General features: G+C 47.3%; 1 protein-coding gene across 2 annotated transcripts in view; it reads left to right on the top strand.

Moving 5' to 3' along the window:
• The window catches only part of TMEM241 (transmembrane protein 241), a 116,559-nt gene extending 99,818 nt beyond the window's left edge, over positions 1–16,741 (top strand). The window contains exons 14-15 of one of the 2 annotated variants that reach the window (XM_049620366.1): positions 6,474–6,538; positions 13,711–16,741. In XM_049620366.1, the coding sequence (XP_049476323.1) occupies positions 6,474–6,538; positions 13,711–13,771 (126 nt within the window). In that variant the 3' untranslated portion in view covers positions 13,772–16,741. The other variant, XM_049620367.1, reaches the window with a different exon arrangement.
• Positions 16,742–24,293: the final 7,552 nt, after the last annotated feature.

Raw genomic sequence — 24,293 nt, forward strand, 5'->3', positions numbered from 1 at the left:
GCTCAGGGGAGGGGCAGAGAGAGGGAGGAAGAGAAAGAATCCCAAGCAGGCCCCACTCTGTCATTATGGAACCCAGCATGGGGCTCAGTCGCACAAACCAACCATGAGATCATGACCTGAGCTGACATCAAGAGTGGGACACTTGGGGTGCCTGGGTGGCTCAGTCGGTTAAGCGTATGGCTTTGGCTCAGGTGGTGAGTTTGTGAGTTTGAGCCCTGTGTTGGGCTCTGTGCTGACAGCTCAGAGCCTGGAGCCTGCTTTGGATTCTTTGTCTCCTTTTCTCTCTGCCCCTCCCCTGCTTGTGCTCTCTCTCTCTCTCTCTCAAAAATAAATATTAAAAAAAAAAAAAAAAAGAGTGGGACACTTAACCAACGGACTCACCCAGGCGTCCCTAGAAATGGGTTTTCAGAAAGTGAGCAGGAATTGTGTGGGGAGGCCTTTGAAACTGTTCCAGGCAGAGAGACCTTGCAGCAAAGGCAGCGTGATGGTAGAACCCGTGTTTGAAAAACTACAGCTAGTTGAAGTAGGAGGTGCAGGCTGTAAGTGAGGCAGTCACCCTGAAGGGCTTTTATACGTGCTGCAGTCCATTTTTTCTGAAGTCGTAGGTATTTATTTATTTATTTTTTTTAATTTTTTTTTTTTAACATTTATTTATTTTTGAGACAGAGAGACAGGGGAGGGTCAGAGAGAGGGAGACACAGAATCTGAAACAGGCTCCAGGCTCTGAGCTGTCAGCACAGAGCCCGACGCGGGGCTAGAACTCACAGCCCTCATGGACCGTGAGATCATGACCTGAGCTGAAGTCGGCCGCTTAACCGACTGAGCCACCCAGGTGCCCCTGAAGTCGTAGGTATTTAAACAACAAAATGCTAACAAGCAACAAGCCTGACTGATTCCTGCCCCCCAAATGCACAACTGTCTGGCAGGTTCCCACCAACAATATTCCCCTTTATTTTTCCCTTAGACAAACAGAAAATTTGTCTTAGGATCAAAATGAATGTTTAAAAAACAAGCCTGATCTGCTTTAAATACCAAAATCTGTTTCAATAACACAGAGGTTGTGACATCCGTTGACGAAGCCAGGAAGTTCAAAGCCCCTGCTGCCGCAGACACAATGTATTGAGTTCTGCTGTTGTTGGCGTCCCTCAGCTGTGGCAGGTCCTGGTGTTTGTTATTCAGATCTGTGTGTACAGGGGAGACATTCCTCAGACCACAGGACTCTTTCTTCTGTGGGGAAAAATTTGTATTTTTGAAAATGCTTTTTGAAAATAAGGACAAGTGCTCGTAATGGCTGCTACTTAAGTTTCTTGAATGGCAAGTTCCAAGTGTAACTTGAAGTCTATTTCTTGAGCAGATTTTAGCCATTTTTTTAAATGTTTATTTATTTTTGAGAGAGAGAAAGACAGAGAAAAGAGTGTGAGTGGGGGAGGGGCAGAGAGAGAGGGAAACAAAGAATCTGAAGCAGGCTCCAGGCTCCGAGCTGTCAGCACAGAGCCCGACATGGGGCTCGAACCCATGAACTGTGAGATCTCGACCTGAGCTGAAGTGAGATGCTCAACAGACTGAGCCACCCGGGAGTCCCAGATTTTAGCCATTTTTTAAACACTTAAAAAAAAAAAAGTTTACACATTTTCTGACATCCATTGCCAGAACCTTTTCATCATCCGAAGCTGAAACTCTGTACCCATTAACACTAACTCCCCACTCAGAGTTCCCCCCCAGGCCCTGGTAACTTCCATTCTACTTTGTGTCTCTGAATTTGACTCCTCAAAGCACCTAATGTAAGTGGAATCATACAATATTTGTCTTCTGTATCTGGCTTATTTCACTTAGCATGATGTCTTTAAGGTTCATCCATGTTGTTGCATGGGTCAGAATTGCCTTCCTTCGAAAGGCTGAATAACCATGTATATACCACATTTTGGGTATCTGTTCATCCATTGATGGATACTTGGGTTCCTTCCAAATCTGAGCTATTGTGAATAATACTGCTATGAACATGGGTTTGCAAATATCTCTTTGAAGCCCTGTCTTCAGTGGATTCTTCTTTTTTTCTTCTTCTAAAACTGCATGGAGGGGTGTGTGACAGGCTCAGTCAGTAGAGCATGTGACTCTTGATCTCAGGGTTGTAAGTTCAAGCCCCATGTTGGGTGTAGAGATTACTTAAAAAACAAAATCTTAAAAAAAAAAAAAAACAAACCATATGGAGCTCACGTGGGCCCTTTCTTGAGTTTCTGGCTGTGTGAGAAGGTTGACCTGGGAGTCGAGATCTTTTCCACCCCTCACTGCTTGGGGTCCCAGGCCCCTGGAGCAAATCACTCACCGTCTCTCGGTCACAGTTCCCCCACCTGTGATCACAGGGAGTCCCTTCCACCTCTCAGGTCCTGCACCTAGGTGACCGTGTGTAGGGCACTCTGTACCCAGACGTGTGCCTTCAGCTATTCCTGGCTTCTGTTTATTCCGCAGTAGAACCGGAAGCAGAGTGGGCCCTTGGCATGAACAGGTTTATCATTCACACTTTTGAGGGGTCTTGAGCAGTCCTGACGGTCCATGGCATACAGAAATCTTCCACTTGGCTGAGGCATGAATTTGACGCTCACATTGCATGTTGAGGTTGATGTGTGGGTGCAAGTCTCTTAGTGGGCAAGTCGGGCTGGCCGAGTGCCCATTGTCTGCCTCTCAGCGAGGCGCTGTCAGCTCCTACTCAACCCATCTTCAGCAGTGACTTTTGTGAACTGGTAGAACTTTGGTGACTGTGTGCATGTGTGTGTGAGAAAATGCCTCCGATGCTGACTGCGAGGGCTGGCAATGGAAGCAAAAGGAAGCCCAAGAAACCAGTGTTTCTTACTGAATAGATTACAAAGTGGTCTGTTGAACTTCACAGTAGCTCCGTAGTGCAGACAGCTTCGCCATACATTCACTACAGAAATAAGACACGTCTCTCTGTGAAATTTTAGTCAGTGTCTCAGCCAGCAGAAAAGGTGCTCATCGAGAGATAAAACGTTAGAAAAGTTTGAAAAAGTGCCTCGGGAGAAAGGCAGGAGACTGTACAAACATCTCCAGGAAGCGGCACATGTCAAAGGCACCAGTGTGGCTACTAAACCAGTCTTATTTTCAAGTAAGGGCTGGTTTGGAAGTTTTAAGATGTGTTTTTCTTGGCAAAAGGTGCAGTTAAGAGGAATAAGCAGGCCCGTTGTCTATCTCATGGCAGACGGGATTCCTCCTGGGCTAAGAGGCGTGTGGAGAAACAGAGGCCCAAGTCCCAGGCTGGGGTACTTCAGGGCAGGTGGGAGGTGGCAGCCTCGCAGGCTAGATGGAAAGCCATCTGAGAGATGCAACCAGAGAATGAGGGCCGAAGCTCATCAGAGAAGGCCGTAAAGAGCTGGTGATAAGGGGTGAAGGGCATGAAGACATGGTGAAGAATGAGGAAAGGCTAGTTGGGCCCTTCATAGATTTTGTGAGGTGTTCCATTACACCAAGCTGCCAACATCGTGGCCATCCATCAGTAGAACGGGGCCTGTTTCATCAGTCCTAAGAAACATATCACCATTGGCACCATGTCAGGACATCCCAAGAAGTTGCAAAAGTAAAGAGAAATGAACAAACTTAACTTTGATTAAGAAGAAGGAAGGAGGGACACTTGGGTGGCTCAGTCAGTTGAGCATCTGACTCTTGATTTCAGCTCAGGTCATGATCCCAGGGTCATGATTAAGCCCCATGTCAGGCTCTGCACTGACCGTGGAGCCTGCTTAAGAGTTTCTCTGTCTCTCTCTGTCTCTCTGTCTCTGTCTCTCTCTCCGCCTCCGTCTGCCCCTCTCCCCCACTCACACTCTCTCTCTCTAAAATAAAAAAAAATTGGGGGTGGGGCACCTGGGTGGCTCAGTCGGTTGAGCAGCCGGCTTCGGCTCAGGTCATGATCTTGTCGTTTATGGGTTCCAGCCCCACGTCGGGCTCTGTGCTGACAGCTCAGAGCCTGGAGCCTGCTTCCATTCTGTGTCTCCCTCTCTCTCTGCCCCTCCCCTGCTCACACTCTGTCTCTCTCTAAAATAAATAAACATTAGGGACCCCTGGGTGGCTCACTCGGTTGGGCGTCCAACTTCGGCTCAGGTCATGATCTTGCGGTTTGTGAGTTCGAGCCCTGCATCAGGCTCTGTGCTGACAGTTCGGAGCCTGGAGCCTGCTTCGGATTGTGTGTCTCCTTCTCTCTCTGCCCCTCCCCAACTTGTGCTCTCTCTCTATCAAAAATAAATAAATGCAAAAAAAAAAAATTAAAAAATTAAAAAAAATAATTAAATTAAAAATTTAAATTTTAAAAAACTAAGGAAGGAAAAAAAGGAAGAGAAAAATGACAATAAAATTAAGAATGAAAGGGAAGGTAATTAAAATGGGCACCAATGAGAAAAAATAATATTTTTTTCCAAATAGCAAATTGCTAATGAGTTGGAAAACCTAGATGAAACACATTTTGGAAAAAGTGAAAATGACAAACTTGAATCAAGGAGAAGGAGAAAATTTGATTAGGACGTTGGCCGTTAAAGACCACCCCAACTAGAAGGTGCAGGTCCAAAGGTGTTCAAGTCAGAGTTAACATCCACAGTAAAGATCATCTTTATTCTTTATAGGAAAATAAGCAGGGAGGTTGATGAACTAACTTATGTGGTTGGTGTAACCTTGTTTCCAAAACCAGATGGATGCACTGTGAGCTAATAAAATATTAGGCCCACTTCAGGTATGACCATTGATGCAAAGGTCCTAAATATAATGTTAAATAAAACGAGAGGAGGGTAGGAGAGCAAGTGCCATTCATCATGCTCTGTGAGGTACCGGCCCCCGGGGCGCCTGGGTGGCTCAGTCGGTTAAGCGTCTGACTTCAGCTCAGCTCATGATCTTGTGGTTCGTGGGATCGAGCCCCGTGTCAATCGCGAGTGGGGGAGAGGTGCAGAGGGAAAGAGAGAGAGAGAATCCCACTGTCATCTAGCCCTGCTGACAGCACAGCCTGCTTGGGATTCTCGCTCTCTGCCCCTCCTGTGCTCTCTGTCTCGCATTCTCTCTCTGTCTCTCAAAAATAAATAAACTTGTAAAAAAATTTTTAAAAAGAAAAGAAAGATACATGCTCCCACCACCACCCCCAGCACTCTGACAGTCCTCTTTCCTCTGTTCCTCGGGTTCAGCTTTGCAAACTGTCTGGCTGACCTGGTCGCCGCTTCATTTTTGTTCCCAAAGACAACCCAGGTCTGTTTTGTTATCAGGGTTTTTGCTGCAAGTCAATAAAAGAAGCAAACAGAAAGGGACTCAAATGGGTAAATTACAAAGGTTCTAAAACTTCACAGAGTTTCTATACTGAAGGTCCCTGGTTTATGTTTCCAGACTTCTTTTTAAGATGGTAAATGAATGAGGATGAGGCTCCTTCAACATACTCCTTCCTTTGAACCACCTGCTTGCTGCCTTGTTCCCAGCTTGGACACCCAAAGAGGGCTCCAGGACAGTGGATGGGTCCCCTTGAGTGAGATGGTATTGCCCATGTCCCAGGGTGTCTAGCCTGAGTGACCCATCCCACAATGACCTGCTTCTTACTTCTCATTGCAAGAAAGTAAGTCCTCAGGCTGACCTTCCTAACAGAAGCTGTCTTGCATCTGAGAATACGGAATTCTAGGAAAATAACCATCTTTTCCTGAGCAGGCATTCCAAATGGTGACGAACTTGGGTCTTTGGTTCACATATACTCTGTGTGCTGTTTGGTGATACCGTGGGGGTGCGAGTTCTGTTACTGCCATTCCAAGACACTCTTCCGTAATTTCTAGCTCTGAAAGATGTGGGGGTAGCCTCTTCCCTCTCTTTTGGCTTCTAGACACTTGCAAATATTTGTTTTAAGTTTATTCATCTTTTTTTTAGAAATTTCTACAGCCTACGGGGGCTTGAACTCACGACCCCGAGATCAAGCATTGCATGGTCCTCTGACCGAGTCAGCCAGGTGCCCCTGCAAAGAGTTAGTTAATGATTTAATTGTTCCCTCCCCCAAGAAGTATCTGGTTTTGTAGAATGTGTATCACGGGCCAGCAAGACATGGCCATTAGGACAGGGGAGAGACGGTGCTGTGGGCAAAGGCAGGGTGATAGCCAAGTTTTTATCTGGAGGATCTGGGGACAGATGAATGAGCACAACTGGCTTTGGGGATTATTTCTTCACCTTGAGACAGGATGGAAATGAATATTCTCACCATGCCCCTGCCCTGGAGAGAGATGGGTGAGACGTTGGCTGCGTGCCTCCTCTTTTGAAGAGTTCGGAAGTTAAATGTCTCTTTGAAGATTCTCACCTCCCGAATAGACTAGGACTTGGCATTTTCCACACCAAATGCTTAGCTCAGAGGGAGCACTAAATACAGGGGCCTCACAAGTCATTGTGAACGATGACTTTGGAGAAGGTTACCGAAGTCCTGCTGCTCTGATGGCCTTTTGTTGAAATTATTTCCACAGGTTCTCACAGCTGGCTTGTCCATATTGCTGTTTGATATGATCCTGACGAGTGCAACAGTGGGATGGTAAGTCTTTTGCCTGGAGAGAGGAAGAGCAAATTTATTTGGGTTTCACCAGGATACTAATTTTTTTTCTCAAATGTTGGCAAAAGGGTGTTTGGAGTGTGTGTGTATTTTTTAAGTTTGTATTTATTTATTTTGAGAGATAGAGCAGGGGAGGGACAGAGAAAGAGACAGAGAGAGAGAGAGAGAGAGAGAGAGAGAGAATCCCAAGCAGGCTCCGCACTGTCAGCACAGACCCCAACATGGGGCTAGAACCCATGAACCACGAGATCGTGACCCGAGCTGAAATCAAGAGTCAGATGCTCAAACTGACTGAACCACCCCGGCCAGGCCGCCCTGGGGTATGTATTTTATTGACACATAAATATACGTCCAGAGGAGTATATATATCATGAATGTGCAACGTGATGAATTTTCACAACTGAATATACCAAACCCGTTGCAGTCAGCATCCAGTTCAAGAAACAGAACACCACCATGCATCTTTCAGCCACTCATCCACACCAGTGTAAGCACTACCGGTGAACTACTAGTTTTATATGTATTATGTGATTTTACCAAGATTTTATAACTACTATGATTGGGTGAGGATTCAAAACCAGATCTGTGTGTATCCAAGGCCCCGTAGCCTTCATGTACTTCTGCACGACTGATTTGGCAAACACCAGGGATTTACCAGCAGTGTAGACAGTGTCTAGGTAACAGTGGGCCATAAGGGAGGTATAAGAGAAATTGGCCTGTATGTTCCTCTTCCCACCAATATGATCATCCATAAAGAGCTTCTAGATAATTCGACAGCAATACGAAAGGAGTGTTATCCAGGATAAGACAGCTCTATTTCTTGTTCAAGGGCTGACATGATGAACTAAGATTGGCCAATGGAATGATCATAGGAAAAAGATCTCATTGTCTTGGGTTTTTTAATGCTATTAGCAATAATTCTATCAATTAGCTAAAAATATCTTTTGAGTGACTGCCGCATGTGAAGTAAGACATCCTTCAGCCTTCAAGGAGTATGGGGGAATGGAAATCATGAAGATAGTTTGTGGGATAAGATAGTCATAGTCTGAATGCATGGTGAATGTGAGGGCCGAAGGAAGGAGAGAGGACGGGCCAGCAGGCGGGCTATGCAACTGGTTTGAACTGGACCTTAGGCAGAACACAGAGGCCGAGCAAGGTGGTGGGTGGAAGAGGATTTGGGCCCTCTGGCCCCAGGAAACACAAGGAAGGGTGGAGAGGCAGGGGGTGCCAACGGTGAGAGTTAGTGATTTGGAGCCAGAGCTGGGGCTGTGGGGCACAGAGCTAATCCTTCACGCCTTCCTCCTTCCTCTGCACCTGTCCTTCCAGGAAGGCATGACGCCCACAGTGGGCTGGTGACATCCAAAAACCCAACTGCCAAGATCTCCTGGTACATTCCCAGTGTCTCCTGACACTCTTCCCCAATGTCTGTATCTTAACCTTCATAGCGATAGTCTAAATTCTTGGCGTATTTTTCTTTCTCACGAATAAGCCTTGGACAACCATAATCTGTACACGATTTCAGAACGGATTTAAAAAACCCAGGCATTGACCAGAGTGTGAGAAATAGGAGGGAGGTGGCTCTCCAGTGGGGAGGAAAGGCTGAGCCTAGATATTACAGCAGCAGTCTGGAAGAGGCCAGGTCTGCAGGCTGTTTCACATCCTGTGAACTTTATGGTATGCCCTGAGCAAAATGGAAAGAAAGGCTGTGTGTTCCCAAATCAAGGAAACAGCATGTGTGATTATTGCAAAAGGAACCTTGACTTTGGAATTTCCTGATTTTTCAGAACTTGAGTTTAAGGATGGTGTGTTTTCAGCCTCAAAGAATTTTCCAACCACAAAGTGAACCACCAGAAGAGGAGTGTCAGACTCTAGTTCAGATTTCCTGTCTTTTGCACAGAGCCGGCCCGCGCTGTCCCCAGCGGAGCCTGGGTGACCAGCTCTCAGACCCTGGGCACGGGCAGGCCTGCTCTCTGACGTGTGGGAGCTTAGACTGATCAGAAGTCACAGAGGGCAGGGACTGCAGAACTGTTTTGTTTAGACCTCCCGTGTTTGCCCATAGGGTCACTATTGCTTGTTTTTTGGCTTTCGGAGTTTAAATTCGATCACGTTTAGAAATCAGGTGATTTCCCCATAAAAGTCCAAATTTCCTGATTCTTTTGGAAATGTGGAACAAGTGCTACATTGAGCCTGTACGTCCCCACGGCGGCGGTTGCCGGACCAGGTAGAGGCTGCCTGTCACGTGGACGTGGGCTAAGTCAGCACGGCCTCCACGGCTCCAGGCTGGCTGAGGCCGGGGGGGTTCTGTCTCAGCTACATCCGAACACCCATTTGCTTTATACTCATTCATTTCACAAAAAGCGTGTGGTGGGCTCTGAGGCTATAGACAGTGCGTGACCCCAGCAAGGTCACCGTCTGGGAAATGAGTTCAGATGTCATTAGCCGCCTTCTTGGATGGGGAGCAGCTTAGCTGTACAAAACAGGTCATCATCTAAAGTAGGGTTTTCCTTCACCTCAGCACTGTTGATGTTCTGGGCTACAGTGAATAATTCTTTGCTGTAGGGAGCTGTGCTGTGCTTTGGAGGGTTTTTAGCTACAAACTGAGCCCCACCCCACCGGAGGCCAACGGCACCTCCTCAGATGTCTCCAGATACTGCCACATGTCCCTTTGGCAGCAAAATGACCCCAGTTGGGAATCACAGATCTAAATGTTTGTGGTGGTTAGTGGAGAAAACGCCATTCCAAATTTCAGCAAGATCTTAAGAACCTTGCTTACCCTCTAATTAGAGATTTGGTCAGCTCGTGTGTCAAGGCCTGGGCAGCCTCTCCCAACCTCTCTGTGCACAGCCCCGTCAGCACGTACCACACTAAGCGCCGGGTGAGGGTTCACACCCCATCTACCTGCAATCGTGAGCTCCTGCAGAAGGGAAACCACATTTCACACACCTCTGTGTCTCCCTGCCTAGCCCTAAGGGCTTGCCGAATAAACGAGTGGCCAGCCTTCTAAATACTGTACCCCCAAAATTATAACCCTTGGGGCACCTGAGTGCCTCAGTTGGTTAAGTGTCTGACTCCTGATTTCGGCTCAGGTCATAATCTCATGGTTTGTGAGTTCCAGCCCTGCATTGGGCTTCATGCTTCATGCAGTGCAGAGAATGCTTGGGATTCTCTCTCTCTCCCCCTGGCCCTCTCTGCTCTTCCCCTGCTTGCTCTCTCTCTCTCTCAAAATAAATAAATAAACTTTAAAAATGTGTGTGTGTGTGTGTGTATATATATATATATATATGTATATGTGTATATATATATATATATATATATATATATATATGGAGGAAAATTATAAACCTAAGTACCAATGTTGGTCAAATTTTAAAGTCTTTAACTATTTTTTTAATGTTTATTTTTGAGAGAGAGAGAGACAGAGCATGAGTGGGGGAGGGGCAGAGAGAGAGAGAGGGAGACACAGAATCAAAAGCAGGCTCCAGACTCTGAGGTGTCAGCACAGAGCCCGACACAGTGCTCGAACTCATGGACTGTGAGATCATGAACTAAGCCGAAGTCAGATGAGCCACTGAGCCACTGAGCCACTCAGGAGCCCCCTAAAGTCTTTTCTTAAAAGCAACTGATCTTGTCCAGCAAATTATCTTGTTTTTAATTATAAAAACAATCTATTGCAAACCCAGAATTTAAATGTCCAGATTAATATTTAATTATTCACCTTCAATTAACAGTTTTATTGTATATATTGATATGAATTCCCTTTATTCCAAAATTTCAGCAAAGAGGATTCAACACACACAAAAGAAAAAATGCTGAACTGTGAGCAGTGTCTCTGCTGAGTAGAATTAGTTGGTGGGTGCCCTCTCTTTGCATCCTTTTTAGACACTCTTCTCTTTGCAATAGTTTCTCTTTGCAAAAGTACAAGGAGAGAAAATGACCAAAACACAACCTCTTTGTTTTGAGGATTCCATGACCACTTCTCTCCTTAGGCAGTCATTCATGTGGCCCACCAGTGATCATGGCTTACCAACATGCTTGATCTCAGCACAAGCCTCACTAATACCAACAGTCTTTAGAAAATGGTCTTATATCATCTTTGAGTAACAATGTCTTACGCCTTTAATTTTAGGACACTGCACAGAGACTGCCCAAGCCTCTTTGTAGGAAGAGTGAATTTAGGGGGTGAAGAAAGTACTCCCCCCAACACACGCCATAGTATAGCTAGGATCACAGTGACTGAAATTTACCAGTTTTCCATTTGAGTTAAAAAGGGTGCCTGGGTGGCTCAGTCAGTTAAGTGTCCCACTCTTGATCTCAGCTCAGGTGTTGACCTTAGGGTCGTGAGTTCAAGCCCCACATTGGGCTCTGCACTGACTGTGTGGAGCCTGCTTGGGATTCTCTCTCTCCCTTTCTGTCTGCCCCTCCCCTGTTCATGCTCTGTCTCTGTCTCTCAAAATGAATAAACATGAAAAAAATCTTAAAAAAAAAAAACCTTTTAAAAAATGTGAAAACTCTCTAAAATGCTAGGAAGGGACTTCTAAATTACTGTCACTCATTACTTCTCAACAGAGAGTAAGTTATCAGATTGTGAACTGTCACTCAGCAAGTCCCCAAGGGAATGGTACATTAGGCAGATCTCTAGGCACATTAGGAAAAGAGAAAAAACAAAAATAGTTTGGACTATAGGTGGGAAAAAGGGGAGCAAGGGTAAGAAATTCACCGTCATTCATTGAGAAAATATTTATTAGGTGCTGCATGAAGGGCTAGGCCTACAGATGGAAAAGGGTACAGTCCCTGCCCCCTATCAAGTGCAATCAGGAGGTGCTTGAATAAGCACAATAATGAATGTAAAATTGAGATAGGGAAAGACTGGAGGGCCGCTGAAAATAAAGCCCTGGGAGAGGACCTAGTGATGAGTATTTCTGGCCGGGTATGCTCTGCCATCTGGTATGGCAGAGCCTTCATTGCACGAAGTGTGTTCACTTCAGGAATGATGGGAATTACAAGATTTGCAAACAGTTTGGTCAAGCTCTGACTTAAATGGTTGTAATGCTATTAAGATTCCTGCACCCCGTGTCAGCTTCTCCTGCTGTTTAGAAGACAACGTCAAAGCTCACCTCCCTGGCTCTCTTAACAGTAAACTGAACCAAGGTTTGTTTCCTTCTGAGCATTCACTAAGCTGCTTTGGTGTTTCATGAAATAGCTAAACTGAACGGATGAAATGCAAGGTTATTACATTTCAGCATGGTTCTAAGGCCATGGGGGGAGGAGTGGCAACGAGCCAGCCCATACCCTGTTCTTCTCCCTGGTGACAAAGCAGGGTTCCTGGAAACCCATAGAAATGGCTGAGCCCCTAGTTACCTTTGCAGAAATAAGCCCCGCCCAAGCCCGAAGGCCCGTGCAGCCTTTGTGTCAGGTCACGGTGACTCTGCACTTGCCCCAGTGTTTCAGAAGATGACGTGTGCATTCTTTAAGGGTCAGTCTGAGGAAGGGCTTCCCTCAGGAGGGAGGAACCATGTGCCCAGGGTCTTTGAGAAGTAAGATCCCCATCGACGCTTGCTTGGACCCCACGGCCAGAGTTGCTCAACAGTGAAACAGGCTTGCTTTGTGCAGCAGGACGTGCCTGCCCCTCAGGAGAAGTCTTCAAGCAGAGTCGGGACACCAGCTCTGAGGGCCAGTGAGGAAGGCATTCTGCTCTGGGAGGACAGTCAGCTAGTCAGTATATTTTATCGCTTGTGCATTATAGGCCAAATGTGGGGGTTGATGGCTTCCGGTATATCCTTTTCAGCCTCACGGACACTGCTGGATGTGACCGTCTCCTGGGGCACAGACAAGACCAGAGCTGAATAGCACGCACAGGGTCACGTGGCTAATAAATGCCTGAGCCACAATCGGAACTCGGTTTATTGTTTTAATAGTCTCACGCTTGCTCAGCTCATTCCTGTGCTAAATGGGGCAAATGGTACATTTACCATTATCTTTATGTCAGAGTCCCTCGCATGGGTGACATTTCTCACTGGGAATGTGATGTGCACAGCCTACCTGTGTTTCATATGTTTGGTGCCCCGGGCGAATGTTAGAAACATAAAGATGCCGGGGTGCCTGGGTGGCTCAGTTGCTTAAGCTCTGACTTTGGCTTAGGTCATGATCTCACGGTTCATGGGTTCAAGTGCCACGTCAGGCTCTGTGCTGACATCTCAGAACCTGGAGCCTGCTTTGGATTCTGTGTCTCCCTCGCTCTCTTCCCCTCCCCTGCTCACACTTTCTGTCTCTCAAAGATAAATAACAATGTTTAAGAAAAAAAAAAGAAAGAAACATAAAGATGCCATAGTGTAAATGTGTGTGTGTCGTGGGTGGCCTTGTGGGGGATGTGGGAGAAGACTGGAAGGGCAGGTAGAACCGAAGGGCTGTTCGCCCCTCTGACCAAGAGCATTTCATCACCAGGGACCTCCTGTCATAATCTTTTGTGATGGCCCAGTCCAGTCCTCAGAAGTGCTTTTTGGGAAGAATTTTGGGATTCAGACCAGACGTCGATTGTCTACCAAGAAGTTTAAAATAGAAAATGTACAGAGACCTTTGGATGTATTCAGTTTTAGGCATGTTAAAATATTCAACTCCTCCTTCTCAGGGTCTGCAGTTTTCTCACCACCTTTTCATTTTCAAATCTCTGGCCACATTTCTTTCTGCTCTGGTGGGAGATTCATGATTCGCCTTTAGTATTTTCATCTCTGAGTGTTCTGTTAGTTTCAGTGAAATAACAGGCTTCAGAGACCGTCACCCCAGTGATGATCAGACTGGATACCTGCATGGGTTCATGTCATCAACCCTCTGTGTCCACTGCGGAATGGAGCATGTCACTTCACCGGGTCAGGATGAACAGGACACACAACCTTCTTCCTGGGGACAGGAGGCAGGGGAAGATCAAACCCCACTTTGCAGCCCACTCCCCTCCTGCCACACACCTGAGGTTTACTTGGGACGACCAGGCAGTTCCTGGGCCTGACCTGGCAGCAGGGCAGGCCTGGTGGGGGTTAGGGAATGAGGGATCCCTCGCCCCGATGCAGGTGAGCACCGGGCAGTCTGTGGGTCTACAGCCTCTAGACTTGAGGGACTAGAAAGGTGACCTCTTGCTGTTTTGTTTTGTTTTGTTTTTGCAGCCTCCTGCTTGGCGGACTCGGAGAGGCCTTGCTGGTTTTCTCAGAGCAGAAGGGCTCGTAAGGACAGGAAAAATAGACTCACAGGCTGCTGGCTGGAATGCACGGCCCCTGGGCCTCAGAGGTCCCGCTCAAATGTGTTAGAAGGAAGAAAACAGGAACAACAAGGCCACCACTTCTCACTGCATCAAGAAGTCTCTGGGCTGTTGGAGAGAATTGACTATGTTGTGTCTTCCTGCTCCGAGAGGCTCACTCAAGCCTTGCTGACCATGCTGGGCCCAGTGGGGCAGACCCAGACCCGGAACCCCCCATGTGGGGATGGGTCTGCTCATGTTGACTGATGTGTAAGCCTCCTTATTAAACACCCTTCACCAAACATGACTATACGGAGGCGGGCTCAAGGAATTTCGTTGCACTTTGTTTTATGTGTTTACATCTTTGGAGACTTTTCTGGGGACACCTTTCCCTTGCTGTCACGGGCTTGCCTGGAGCCCCCACTCACCCACTTAGGAGCACAGACAGAATTCCTCATGGAGGGCTTTCACGGGGGGCAGGGGCAGAGATGAGGGTCAAATGGGAGTTCTGAGTCAAGTAAGACATCAGCAAGGATGCTGTTACTCCAGAGAGAGTGCTAAAGCCTTTTTGGGGTTGTGTGTTGTGTTGCATTCTATACACTCTTGTTGTCCACTGTGAGGCTAACTTGCTCCTAAATGATCACCAGAGGGAATAGGGTTTATAACTGTTGATGCATGTGCTCCCTGGCCAGTGACACAAACATAGAACATACGTATACACAAAAGCACACGCATTTATATTCACATCCCTTAAAGCTTTTAATCCATTGAATTCCCTGGTGGCTCAGAGGAGATTTCATTCATATCGTTGAACACTGAAGTATATTTTTCAGGCCAGATTAAAAATTTGATTAAGACTCTAAATCTTCCTCTGTGGGAGTCCAAAGAAATGAACATGCATGAAATGGTAACTTGCTTCTGAACTCACAGTGAAGGTTTAAGAAAATAATGTCTGACTTCAAATATTTCTGCTCATGACAGGTTTTGAATGCCTGACTGCTCTGCCAGGTGTCGGGTCTGGTCATGTTGAGATGTAGAAGGTAGTGAAGTCCCAGTGAGCCCTCCCCAGGCAGGAAGCCAGGCTGGCACTGGTGGCCATGCACGCCATTCATGGAGAACCATCTTCGGCGTCTGGGAAATAAGCCTGTCCATGGAGAATAAGGTCAGCTTAGTCAGGGGCCATTCTTCCAACTTGTTGAAAAAATACACAGAAGATGAAACAAATAGGAATAGATTCGTATATTTGGAACTTGAGTACCTTAAATTCATTCCCTTGTCTTTTCCTGGTCTCTGTGTGTCATTTAAGGTAAAGATGTTCAGAGTGATGTTTACACAGATACAGTTTTGTTTTTTTTTAATGTTTATTTATTTTGAGAGTGAGAGAGAGCGTGCACAGCTGGGGACGGACGGAGAGAGAGCGAGACAGAGAATCCCAAGCAGGCTCTGCACTGCCAGCCAAAGCCTGACTCGGGGCTCAGTCCCACAACCATGAGATCATCATATGAGCGGAAATCAAAGAGTTGGAAGCTTAACCAACTGGGCCACCCAGGTTCCCCTACACACATATAGTTTCAGTTTGCTGTATGTCCTTCATCTATATAAATTTTACAGAGGCTGAAGATCAAATAGAAAACCGGGTTTAGAATTGCCCTTGTTCTTTTGCTCCCACAAAACTCTTTCTGTACAACTGAGAGAGTTCTCCTTTTGTGGAAAGTGGCATCTGTCCAAATGTCATCTGAAGCCTGTCTTTCCAAGTGCCATTCAAGCAAATTGAGGTTCCTAAGTCAGGAAAGAACCATGCACAGGTAATGGGCCCATCTCCTGTTTCTAGGAGACCTGTTCTTAAAAGAATCTCTACTAAGGACTTTTTTATTTTTGTTTGTTTGAATTTTTTTGATGGCATTCCAGAGTCCCATTGTTTTTATTTTTTAATTTCTTAATCTGAGTAGAGTTGATACACATGTTAATTAGTTTTAGGTGTACGACTTAGTGATTTGACAAGTTTACACATTATACTATGCTCACCACGAGTGTACCATCTGTCCTATTACATCGCTATTAGGATATTATTGACTATGTTCCTTATACTGTGCTTTTTATTCCCAGGCCTTACTCATTCCATAATCCAAAGCCTGTACCTCCCTCTCCCCTTCAACTGTTATGCTCCCCCTGACCCCCCAATCCCTTTGGCAACTCATCTGTTCCTTCTCTGTTTTTATAGTTCCGATTCTCCTTTTTGTTTTTTTATTCATTTTTTAAAATTCTAAGTGAAGTCATATGGTATTTGTCTTTCTCAGTCTGATTTGTGCCACTTAGCCCAATACCTTCTAGGTCCATCCACGTTGTTTCATGTGGCTTGATCTCGTCCTTTTTTATGGCCGTGTAATACTCCACTGTGTATATATACCACATAATATGCCACATAAGTCTATCAGTGGACATTTAGGTTGCTTCCATATCTTGGCTATTGTAAATAATGCTGCAATAAACATAGGGTACATAGATCTTTTCAAGTTAGTGTTTTCATTTTCCCTGGGTAAATACCCGATAGTGAAATTACTGGATCATATGGTATTTCTGTCTTTAATTTTTTGAGGCACCTCCATACCGTTTTCCACAGAGGCTGCACCAGTTTGCTTCTACCAACAGTGCACAAGGGTTCCTTTTTCTCCACGTCTTCACCCACACTTGTTGTTTCTTCTTGATTTTAGCCATTCTGACAGGTGTGAGGTGGTATCTCATTGTGGTTTTGATTTGCATTTCCCTGATGACGAGTGATGTTGAGCATCTTTTCATGTGTCTGTTGGCCACCTTTAGATCTTCTTTGGAGAAATGTCTGTTCAGGTCCCCTGCCCATTTTTAAAATTTTTTTTTTCAACGTTTTTTATTTATTTTTGGGACAGAGAGAGACATAGCATGAACGGGGGAGGGTCAGAGAGAGAGGGAGACACAGAATCGGAAACAGGCTCCAGGCTCCGAGCCATCAGCCCAGAGCCTGACGCGGGGCTCGAACTCACGGACCGCGAGATCGTGACCTGGCTGAAGTCGGACGCTTAACCGACTGCGCCACCCAGGCGCCCCTCCTGCCCATTTTTAAAACAGGTTGTTTGTTTTTTTTGGTGTTGAGTTGTATAAGCTCTTTACGTATTTTGGATAGTAACTCCTTTTTTGATGTATCATTTGCAAATATCTTCTCCCATTCGGTAGTTTGTCTTTTTGTTTGGTTGATTGTTTCCTTTGTTGTGCAAAAGCTTCTTATTTTGATGTGATCCCCATAGTTGGTTTTTGTTTTTGATTCCCTTGCCTCAGGAGGCATCTAGAAAAATGTTCTTACCACTGATGTCAGAATGATTACTGCCTATGCTCTCTCCTAGGACGTTTGTGGTTTCAGGTCTCACATTGAGGTCTTTAATCTATTTTGAGTTTATTTTTTATGTACAATGTAAGAAAGTGGTCCAGTTTCATTGTTTTTAAAACCTCAGGTATTATCTTACTTTGACACCAGCAGGAGGCAGAGGATGAGGTTGTTTCTTCAATATACCATCCTGTTTCCTTTAGCTTCCATCTCTCCTAGGGCTTTCCCTCCGCCCCCCAAGCCTTAATTTCTACATTTTATGCCAAGTTCACATGCTCAGCTCTAAATGCAGGGTGAGCGAGAGGTCTATAGACCCAGGGGCTGGCCCAGATTACTGCAGTCCCCTTAGCTCTCATTGTCCGTGGCTCTCTGCTTCCCTCACCCAGCACTCCCTTTTTTCAAAAATGATCCATTTGGCCATGTCTTGTCTGGGTCTGATGATCCCGACCTTGCTGGCCCCAAGTCAAAGCCAAAGTGCTTGGTTTTTTCATTTGTACAAATAAAGTATGCTTTCCGCCAAAGGAGGCCAGATTCTGTATGATTGTATATTGTTACGAATCTCCTGTGGATATAAAGAAAAATAAACCGTTTGTTTTCATGATAATTTGCCTTTCTTTCTCTTCTCTTCAAACTCAGCTGGAGAGGATTGCAAAAACAGTTGTTATCCCTGGGGGAAGGGAGCAGGGGGAGGGTTCTTGCATCTTAAATACAGACTCTGACTTCTTCCAACATCCAGGCCACTTAGCTCCGAACAGGGAGGATGACCCAGCTCCTTCTGCTGGACCCTTGCTGTCCAAGAGGGTGAGCATAGCCATGTGTGGCCGTCACTGAAATGACGTGTGTCCAGATTCACATGTGCTGTACATAAGGGTAAGTACACAGTGATTTCAAAGATTTAGTACAAGACACAGGATGTAAAATATTTTGTAATCATTTTTATACTGATTACAGGTTGAAATAATATTTTGATAGATTAAATAAAACATCAGAATGAATCTCCCATTTCTTTTTACCTTTTTTTTAATGTTTGTTTATTTTTGAGAAAGAAAGTGAATGGAGGAGGGACAGAGAGAGAGGGAGACACAGAATCCGAAACAGGCTCCAGGCTCCCGGCTGTCAGCACAGAGCCCGACGTGAGACTCGAACCCACGACCCATGAGATCACGACCTGAGCCAAAATCTGACGCCCAACCAAATGAGCCACCCAGGTGCCCCTCTTTTTACCTTTTTTAACGGGACTACTAGAAAATTGCAATGTGTATATTTGGCTCACATGATGTTTCTGTTGGTCAGTGCTGATCTGGAGTGGTTCTTCGACACTGGGCCCGGGAAGCGGCAGAGGAGACAGGTGTTGGCAGCAGCTGCTGGGGTTACCAACCCAGTAACAATATCTAAGACATTAAGTTATTGAATGTTCATTAAATGCCGCACACTGTGCTAGGTATTTTCTAGGTGTCGTGTCATTTCATTTTACCAAGGGTGGGTGGGCAACATTCTCCCCCAGTTTATCAAGGAGACTCAGAGAGATTCAGTAACCCAGGGTCACCCAGCAAGGGTTCGAACCCAGATCTTTCTGATTAAGCCTGTTCTTCTCATCTGTACCTGAGAGAGTTCTGTTGTGAAGGAGAAATGAAACCCCTTACATTTTACAGGGAGTTGTTGGTTCTGCTCTTAAGTGTTTCCATGTGGATTCCTGACATCGGTGAGGTCACTTGTGGCTTTCTCCCTGGAGGCCACGTCTTTGCCAAAAGGTGGGGTTCGTGGCCTGCGTTCCAGCTGCCTTCCCAGTGTTTCAGTCCGTGCCACCAGCCTCCTCCCTCGGCTTGTGTCTGGGATCCGCCCTGCACGGGTTGGAGCAACCAGGAGCACTTTGGGAACGGCACTGCCCCCACCTGGACTATAGCTCTTAACGTCTCCAGGACAACCAGCCACTGTTGGATTCACAGGCTCCGTTCCTTGGGGACCGGCAGGTTTTGGTGGCTGAGAGGTTTGAAGGTTGAAGGATCCTGGGTGACTGTGTCAGAAGAGGATACCCTTCTCTGCACCAGGTCTGCAGGCCCACCAGAGGGGGGGACAGTTACAGATCTGGCTGAAAACATAAACGTGCAAGAATGCAACAGGTGGGGCATCCGGGTGGCTCAGTTGCTTGAGTGTCTGACTTTGGCTCCGGTCATGATCTCACGGTTTGTGAGTTTGAGCCCCACGTCGAGCTTTGCACTGACAGTGCTGAGCCTGCTTCAGGTTTTGTGTCTCCTTCTCTCTCTGCCCCTCCCCTGCTCCTGTGTGTGCTCTCTCTCAAAAATAAATAAACATTAAAAAAAATACAGTAGGTGATTAGTAATGCTTAGAACGTGATAATCTTTCTTGAGCAGTTGGTTTGGGCAAAGTACTGAAATAGAATATGGAATCATCTGGAAGTTCAAGTGCTTGGGACTCTTTGGGAGTCAGTGGTCCTTTGATTCTTGTTCCTGGGAAAGCCAGTGAAACGAGTGAGGCCACTGAGCTTCTCCTGGCCCTCCCCCAGCTTCAGGCTCTGTCCCACTACCCTGTCTGGAAGGAGGCTGTGCTGGCTTGTTCGCAAGATGCCCGCACCCCCACCCCAAGGGTATTCACTCCCCTGTGTAGTTTCTGGCCCTTTCTCTTAAAGCTGGGCTAGCTCTGTGACTTGCTTGCTGCCAGTAGGACATGGTGGAAGTGATGCTATGTGACTTCCAAGGTCAGATCGAAAGCAGCCTTGCAGCCTTAGTCTTCTAGAATAACCTCTGGGAGCCCTGAGCTGACATGCGGAAGTCTGAGCACCCTGAGGCTTCTGTGCTGCAGACACCAGGTGCAGGCGCTCCAATAGACAGTCCCTGCTGAGCGTGTCCTTCTAGACCTCCCACTAGGCCACCAGACTGTGAGGGAAGCTGTCTTGGACCCTCTGGACCAGCCCATCTGCCAGCTGACTGCCATCAAGTGACCTTAGTTGATGCCACGTGGGGCAGAAGAATCACCCAGCCCAGCCGCACCTGCATGAATTCCTGACCACAAAATTATGAGATACGGTAAAATTGTTTTAAGCCACCGAGTTTTAGGGAAATCTGTCCCACAGCAATAGATGCCAGAGCAGAGGTCCTGGGATTCTGGGCCTCTTAGGTGGATCCACTCTGAGCTCCCTGAGCCCCTCCCCGGAACAAAGTCTTGCTCCAGAAGTCGTCCCTGCTTCTGCTGACCTCTGGCCCCAGAGCTGCCCTGCGGAGCGGGGGGGGGGGGGCGCCCAGCTGACTGCCCCAGGCTGCCTAGAGCCCCATTACAGAGCAGATCTGTACTTTGCGGTAAGTACCTCCTTTACTCATTCGTTCATTCAAAACACATCGAGAGTCTGCTACATGTCAGGCTCTGTTTGGGCTCTGTGGATATAACCATGAACAAGACAAGCCCTCCTGAAGCTTGCTTGCCGTGAGCAGTGAGCACTCCCTGTGTGAGGGGACAGGGGACCTAAGTGAGCAGAGGCGTGGAAGTGGCAGCCCAGCGGAGAGGCAGAAGCCTGTGAGAGGCGGGGAGGCCCGGAGGGAGGTCAGGCCGCCCCCGGGTGGGATTTGAATGCTGGGACGAGAAAGCCTACGCTTAGGAGTGCCCATGATGTTCCATACGGGGGCTCCCAAGGTGTGAGGTCATAGACTGTTTACAACCCTGAAGGTCCAACTTCGAGATGAGGCCTCGGAGACCCTGACAGGACAGGAAACCTCCCCAGTCTCCCCGCTCCTCAGCCAAGACTCCAGACTTGTTTTCACTACCTGTCTCCCTGGCCCCTCCCCATGGTATGGGCTGTCCAGGGCATTGCCCACCCACCTCACCCCCCTCCCCAGATCACCGCGTTCTGAGCCACCCAGAGGAGCCAAGCCCCCCAGTGGCGGCCCTCCCGCAGGGCCCAGGGCAGTGCTGCTCACCACCAGGCCAGGCCCTAGGCAAGCCACCTGCAGGGCAGCTCCTGGGTCCTCTGAACCAGTCAGCAAACCACCAAGGAAGGCCGAGCCCATTCTGGAGCCTGCACAAGGCTCCCTCTGTTCTGGAACCTTTCTGAGGCAGCAGACACCCTGAGCTCCTGGTGAAATGAGGGATTCTTTGCTCCTGCTGTGAGCTGATTTTCGGGGGCGTGACAAGCAGCGGCCTGGCCTTAGTAAAACGAACAGTGGCGTATAAAGCTTTGTGTGGTTCCATCCAGGATTCACTGGGGAGGGGTCTGAATGAACCAAGCCCCCTCACCCCCTCAGCTCCCCTCCTTTGGCAGCTGAGAGTAGAATCCCATTTCGACAACTGCCTGAGCCAAAAGGAACTTTTGAGTCATTTACTTCCTGCCTGCGGTGTGAAAAGGCCCACGGGGCTGGCAAGGCAAGGCCTTTGTGCCCATTTGTCTTCACAGTTGTCCCTCTGAGGGAGCCTCAGCGAGAGCAGTGGAGCCTTGGGAATGTGGAGACTTAATCCAGGCACCATTCCCAGGCCCGGCGGATCTGCGTGCTTGGTGAAAAGGGCAGTAGGGCAGAGGTGGAATCTTAGGGTCTGTCCAGGCTCTCTCTGTGCCCTGGCAGGTGATGTCAGTCATTCCTTCATTATCTCCTCACTCCCTCATTCATCACACCCATATCACGTGCCCGTGGGGGTGCTAGTCTTGGTTACCGATGCTTCCGTTTTCCCCAGGAGAGCTAACCTGCCTTCCTGAAGAAGTCAGCCTCTCCACTGCTGAAAGTGAGGCCTGGCTAATCTTACCAGCGAGGCCATGGGCCCATTCTGCCCCCACCCCCCCGGCCCCCAAGGGAAGCTTGTGGTCATCCCCGAGGCAGAATCTCCCGTGTTCTGGCGGGAACAGCTCTGGGCGACTTTCTGTGTGCTTCTAGACGTAAAGCAAATACAGTTGACCCTTGAGCAATGTGGGGGATAGGGGTGCTGACCTCCTGCAGAGTCAAAAATCCACATATAAGTTTTGACTCCCCAGAAACTTAATAGCCGGCCTACTGTTGACCTGAAGCCTTACCAATAACATAAACAGTTGATTATGCATATTTTGCATGTCATCTGTATTATATACTGTATTCTTACAATAGTGGAAGTGAGAGAAAAGAAAATGCTATTAAGATCATAAGGAAGAGAAAATGCATTTGTAGTACTTTAGGTATATTTTTTGAAAAAAAAAAAAAATCCATGTATACGTGAACCTGATGCGTTCAAACCCATGTTGTTCAAGGATCGCTATGCACATTCCCTGTTCTCACAGAGGTCCTGGGCCTACAAGAAGGCCTGCAGACAGAGGTTTGTTTAAAAAACAAAACAAAACAAAACCACTCACAACAGCTTTGGGGCACTTGGGGGGCCCAGTTGGTTGAGCTTCTGACTTTGGCTCAGGTCATGATCTCATGGTTCATGGGTTCGAGCCCCATGTCCGGCTCTGCACTGACAGTGTGGAACCTGCTTGGGACTCTTTCCCTCTCTGTCTGCCCCTGTCCCTCCCTCCCTCTCTCCCTCTCTCCCTCTCTCCCTCTCTCTCTTTCTCTCTCTCTCTCAAAATAAATAAAATAAACTTAAAAAATATATATATATAAATACATAAAGCACCTTGGGGGTGCCTGGTTGGCTTAGCTGGTAGAACACATGAATGACTCTTGATCTCGGGGTTGTGAGCTTGAGCCCCATGTTGAGCGTAAGAGATTACTTAAAAAATAAAATCTTAAAAAAAAAAAAACAGCTTTACTGAGATATAATTCATATGCCCTAAAATTCACCCAAAGTATACAATTCAGCGGGTTTTAGTACGTTTGCAGAAGTCTGCAACCATCATCACTCATTTTAGAATATTTTCATCATCCCAACAAGAAACCCCATAATCATTGTCTTTCCTCCCTCCCCTGCTCCTGCTGACACAGGCAATTCACCTTCTACGTCTACAGGTCTGTCTGTTCTGGAGATTTCATGTGAACGGGGATCATGCAGTACCTGGTCTTTTGTGTTAGACTCTGGTTTTTAAGTAGTTCATATACTTCCACCAAAGGCTGCTTCCTGTAGGAGCCACATCTCTGCCTGGGGTGAGAGTCCTGAACGTGGGGCATGGAAAAACGGAGGGGGTGGGTAGGAACAAGGGGACCCAGGCACCTTGAGGGAGGTAGTGGGAGGGAGTGTCGTCAACGCTCTTCCAGAACCCTGGGGGAATCTGGTCTCAGTTTATCTTTCAGCGATGCCCCCATTTGATCCTCAGGCCTTCAGCCAAGTCTGTTATTGCAAGACATCCTGGTGTTGGCTGTGCCTTGGGGAATAAAGGGTGTGGGTCTCCTGTGTGTGGTGAAGTTGGACAGGGGAGAGGAGGAATGGGCACCACTATCGGGTCAGGCAGTACTTCTGAGGTCCTGGGGGTGAGGACTCCAACATACCTTTATGTGGGGGCCACGATTCAACCCAATTCATTACTAATGAATGGCCATCAGTTTTACTTGAGAGGCTGTGTATACAGCTAACAGATGCAGCTCCCACCTCCTGTGTGGCCCGTGAAGCTTATCTGACTGGGTTCAGGCCAAGGAGATGTAAGCAGAACTTGGTGGGTGAGACTTGGGGACAGCTCCTTCAGAGACTTCAGATAGGTAGGTCTCCTGCCTTCTTCCTGCTTCTTTTCTAGATCGAGGGCATGATAGCTGGAGTTCTAGCATCTGTCTTGGGCCCCGAGATGACCTTCGAGTTGGAAGCTGTGTTCTAAGAACAGTGGGGCAGAAGCTAGAAGGAGTCCGGGTTTCTGATGAGACGGTGGAATCACCACGCCGGCTGTGGGCTGCCCACCTCCAACCATTTTAAGTGGGAGAGAATAATTAAATTCTCCTTTGTTATTTCGCATCTCTGTTACTAAGAGCCAAAGGCGACCCTAATGGAGACGGCCTCCAAGGAGCCCGTATGGCACACTGGGAAAGCTGTGTAGTAATATTTGGGCAATAGACATTCCTGAGTGAATACTTCTCCTCAGATCTGTTTATACACAGTTGCCTCACAGCATAAAAATGACCTCTCTACTTGTCCCTACCCCCTACACTGTAAGCTCCTCGAAGACAGGGTCTATGTCTATCACTGTTTCCTCAGTGCCTCACACAGAGCCGGCCCACAGAAGGTGCTCAGAACGTGTTGACCTGAATGGATCCTAAATC

The sequence above is a fragment of the Panthera uncia genome (genome assembly GCF_023721935.1).
Source record: "Panthera uncia isolate 11264 chromosome D3 unlocalized genomic scaffold, Puncia_PCG_1.0 HiC_scaffold_8, whole genome shotgun sequence".
Classification (NCBI taxonomy): Eukaryota; Metazoa; Chordata; class Mammalia; order Carnivora; family Felidae; genus Panthera; species Panthera uncia.